Raw genomic sequence first — 4,350 nt, 5'->3', positions numbered from 1 at the left:
CCTCAACATCCATGGGGCAGGGAAATATACTTGGCCCACACTGGGAGAGGCTCAAAGCCAGGGCAAGGCAGAGAGTGAAGAATTGAGAATAATCCAATCTGCCACACATACAGACATACACAAGTAAATAAAGTCCCCGTCATCCCACCCTTGCCCCTCGTTCTTTGTAACCACAGCAGAGATACACAGAGGAACAGGGGAAGACGATGGCCATCTACAAGCCAAGGAGAGAGGCCTTGGAAGAACCCAACCCTTCCAACACCTGGATCTTGGACATCCAGCCTCCAGAGTGGTGAGAGAATGCATTTCTGTTATTGAAGTCCTCGGTGCAGTCCTTTGTTATCTCAGCCCAAGCTGCTCCAGGTCTTCTTTCTCTAGAACATCTCATTCTCCTCAATTAGGAATACATACTGCAGTGAACATTCTTGGGCATGTGTTTGACAGTGGAAGTCTAAGGACCTGTGGGAAACCAGAAAACATGTTGGGTCCTAGATTCTGGCAGATTTGCCGTTGCACCCCCAAAGGACATACATAGGGAACTTTCCATGTGCCTATGTGGAGACCAGAAGCTGCGGGATTTGTCTGTGCTGGAGCATTCAGTTGCCGGAGCCAGGACTTCTCTTTTCACCCCTGACCTCTCCCTCCACTCCCATCCCACCCACGGGTCATTGTCTCCATCGGCTTGCAGGGATCACAGCCAAATGGTGGACAGCCTGGGCTCTAACCACAGCCCACAGCCTGTCTTTCCTCAAAGGTTCCCAGCAACCACTGCTCCATTTGGAGGAAGTCAGGATGAGTGGGTTCCAGACCCAAAGCTCAGGAGCATGTGACCTGGCAGTGGAGCCCCCGGGGGAAGCTGTGCTGGCCAGGGCTGGGTTGGTGGCAGTTGTAAGAGTGGGGGCCCCAGCTAGGGCAGCCCCAGGCCTGGTGTGGTGGTGTCAACAATGCAGGGACCCCTGGTGGTTGGAGGCAATGAGGGAAGCCTGCTTGGCGAGGGCGGGGGGGACGAAAGGGGGGCACACTGGGTCAGGAGTGGGTTGAGGAGGAGACTCCACAGTTGGCCCCAGGGTTCTGGGGCCAAAGGATAGGTGCAGAAGGGCCAGGCTGGGAGCTGTCCTTGGAGGGCCTTGGGCAGTACCTGGGGGGAACCTGGGCAACACGCTTGGGCTGAGGCTGCCCCGAGGCTGCAGCGGCCTCCACAGTGCCCTGAGGCTCAGACGGTGGTTGGCGGAGCTAGAGCAGATTCTGTGAGGAACTAGCCTGGTCCTCCGGAAGGGGGCTCAGCCCAGGCAGTGCCTGCTATGCCCCCAACTCACCTTTCTTGAGCTCCTGCCGTACAATCTGCCCCATTCTGTTGAGGAAGCCCTTCTGGTCATAGGGAATGAGGCCCATGAAGGTCTTCTTCTTGCGGGACAACAGGAGCATATATATGTGCAACTTGCTGTGGTCCATGAAGAGAAAGTGCACAAAGCCCCCACAGCCGTTGCCTATAATGCGGTAGAGGCTTTTGTGGGACTCCAGGTCCAGGTTGGTGAAGGAGAACTGGACCCTCCTTGAGTTCCGGATATAATGGCCCAGTGGGATCAGCAGCTGCGAGGGGAGCAAGTTCATGATCAGCTTCTGAGGCCACAGGTCTGTTTTCAGGTTCTCACCATGATCCACGTAGACCTGGCAAGGCAGTGACCGCATCAGCGGGATGTTGGTGCCTGGTTTGAACTTCTCCTTCCACTCGAGGACCCCGCTCCAGGCCAGGGATTTTTTGGAGATTGGCTGCTGCTCACTGAGGACCAAGACCCCTAGCTGGGCTGGTGAAGGGCCACTCTCCTCACCTTGGGATACCATGCCCACCATGGATGGTGACCCAGTCTGTGCAATGGGGGGCAGGCCCTGACCAGGGGTCACTGAGAACTGGTTCTTTTTTACGGTTTCTGTGTCCTTTTTTATGGTTTCCTTTTCTTCTTTTATGATTTCCATGTCCTCTGTTATGGTTTCCACGTCCCCTTTTATGGTTTCCATGTCCTTTTTCATGGTTTCCCTGTCCCATTTTATGGTTTCCCTGTCCCCTTTTATGGTTTCCGTGTCCTTTTTCATGGTTTCCCTGTCCCATTTTATGGTTTTCATGTCCCATTTTATGGTTTCCACATCCCCTTCTATGGTTTCCACGTCCCCTTTTATGGTTTCCATGTCCCATTTTATGGTTTCCGTGTCCTTTTTTATGGTTTCCACATCCCATTTTATGGTTTTCACGTCCCCTTCTATGGTTTCCACGTCCCCTTTCATGGTTTTCATGTCCTTTTTCATGGTTTCCATGTCCCATTTTATGGTTTCCATGTCCCCTTTCATGGTTTCCGTGTCCTTTTTTATGGTTTCCACGTCCCCTTCTATGGTTTCCACGTCCCCTTTCATGGTTTTCATGTCCTTTTTCATGGTTTCCATGTCCCATTTTATGGTTTCCATGTCCCCTTTCATGGTTTCCATGTACTTTTTTATGGTTTCCATGTACCCTTTTATGGTTTCCACGTCCCATTTTATGGTTTCCATATCTTTTTTTAATCCTCACCCAAGGATATATTTTTTATTGATTCTAGACTAAAAGGAAGGGAGAGGCAGAGAGAGATAGAGATAGAAACATCAATATGAGAAACATTGGTTCCCTCCCATATGCTCCCAACCAGTGTTCCATCCAACAACCTGGGTATGTGCCCTAACTGGGAATCGAACCAGTGACCCTTCGGAGATGGGACAATGCTCCAAACAACTTAGCCACTTTGGCCAGGGCTCCATGTCCTTTTTTATGCTGTTAAAGTTCTAAGTTCAACTATTGTTCCCCTAAGTTCACTGAGTACCATCATTATAAACAGTGTTTGGAACTATGCATCTATTAGATTGCTTGTCTCCATTTTGTTTAGTTCTTTTTCTGGACTTTTGTTCTGTTCTTTCCTTTGGGACATGTTTATTTGTCTCCCCCTCTTTGGCATCTTCCCTGTGTCTGCTTCTGTGTACTAGGTAGAGCTGTTATGTGTCCTGGGCTTGGTACAGTGGCCTAATATAGTAGGTGTCCTTTAGGGTCCAGTGGCACAGCCTCCCTGATCACCTAAGCTGGGCACTCCAGTTGTGCCCCCAACCTACACCATCATGTGCTCTGTACACCCTCCTACTGTAGTTGAGCCTCGATTGCTGTAGGCACCTCAATGGGAGTTATTTACCCCCAGGTCAATCAGCTGCAAGCACCAACCACTGTGGAAGGTCAACTGTTCAAGGGTGTACCCCACAGAGCTGGACTTACCTCAGTGGGGCAGTGGTGCCTGCTGAGTCCACCCCTTGAGTGTGTCCCCTGTGGAGGAAGTTGGTGGTGCTTCAACCTGGTCTGAAGCTGTCCACCAGGTGTGCTGGCTCTGGGGCCTCCTAGGAGGTGCTGGCCCAGGTCAACCACTACCTGTGTTCTGCCCAGGGCTACTGGGCTTAAGCTACAAAGCAATCTGCACAGGCTGCTACTTGTGCTGGGCTTGGAGATGCCCAGGAGACGCCAAGCTGTGAACCAAGGCCAGATGCTGCTAGTGCTGGGCCTGGGGCCACTTTGTGAGAGGTACTGCATGCTGAGGCTAGATGCTGCTTATTTGAGTGATTTTAGAAAAGTCTGAAGCATGAGCCAAGACAGGCCATCATATTAAAAGCCAGTTGGATGGGGCAGGGACTCAGATATGGCCCTTGCCTGTAGGCTCTTTGGAGAAGGGCTCATAAAAAAAAAAAAAAAAAAAAAAAAAAAAAACCACACACACACACATAAAAAAAAACACACACACACACAAAAAAAACAATGGCCCCGCCCTTGCCTATGATGCTCAGGGTAAGAGCTTCGGCCCATGCACTGAAGGGTTTCACTTCCCTGCACTGAATGGTTTCACTTCCCTGCCCCTAGTTGGGGCGCATGTGGGAGGCAACCAGTTGATGTCTCTCTCCTCCCCCCCCCCCCCCCCCCCCCCCCCCCCCCTTCTCCCTTCCTCCCTCTTTTCCATTCTCTCTGAAAAGTAGTAGAAATATCCTCAGGAGAGGATTAACAAAACAACAAAACAAACAATTCCATTTCCAGTTTCTTTCAAGCAGCTGCCTCAGCAATGGACTCAGAGGCAGTGAATCTGAATGAGTGCCCGGGCCCTGCTGGGACTCCAGGAGCCCTCCCTCCCTTTGGCCTCAATCCCCACTCATTTCTACAGCCGGAAGTTATGGGGATTTCTCTTCCAGCCCTGGAACCCTGGGGTAGGAGGCCTGGTGTGAGGCTGGGACGGCCGAGATATCCCTCCCAATTTTCAGCCCGTTCCATGTCTGGGCCCCACATACCAGGCTCAATGT

At 51.5% G+C, this 4,350-nt stretch overlaps 1 protein-coding gene across 2 annotated transcripts; it reads right to left on the bottom strand.

The window, feature by feature from the left end:
- Positions 1–289: 289 nt before the first annotated feature.
- Positions 290–4,350, bottom strand: LOC102256989. Of its 2 annotated transcripts, none has more exons than XM_005885174.2 (2): positions 1,317–2,570; positions 290–459 (listed from the first exon to the last, which is right to left on the bottom strand). In XM_005885174.2, the coding sequence occupies exons 1-2, from the start codon at positions 2,539–2,541 to the stop codon at positions 452–454; spliced, it is 1,233 nt and encodes a 410-aa protein (XP_005885236.1). In that variant the 5' UTR covers positions 2,542–2,570; the 3' UTR covers positions 290–451. The 2 variants fall into 2 exon arrangements, with proteins under 2 accessions (XP_005885236.1, XP_014387954.1); XM_014532468.1 differs by lacking the exon at positions 290–459 and adding an exon at positions 4,339–4,350 and having other exon boundaries at positions 1,158–2,589.

The sequence above is a fragment of the Myotis brandtii genome, unplaced genomic scaffold, assembly GCF_000412655.1.
Source record: "Myotis brandtii unplaced genomic scaffold, ASM41265v1 scaffold896, whole genome shotgun sequence".
In the NCBI taxonomy this organism is placed as follows: domain Eukaryota; kingdom Metazoa; phylum Chordata; class Mammalia; order Chiroptera; family Vespertilionidae; genus Myotis; species Myotis brandtii.
This window is presented reverse-complemented; position numbering and strand designations above follow the sequence as displayed.

Excerpts from the sequence above, each read along its gene's own strand:
- LOC102256989 (XM_014532468.1), bottom strand. The coding sequence starts at position 2,541 with ATGGAAACCATAAAATGGGACGTGGAAACCATAAAAGGGTACATGGAA.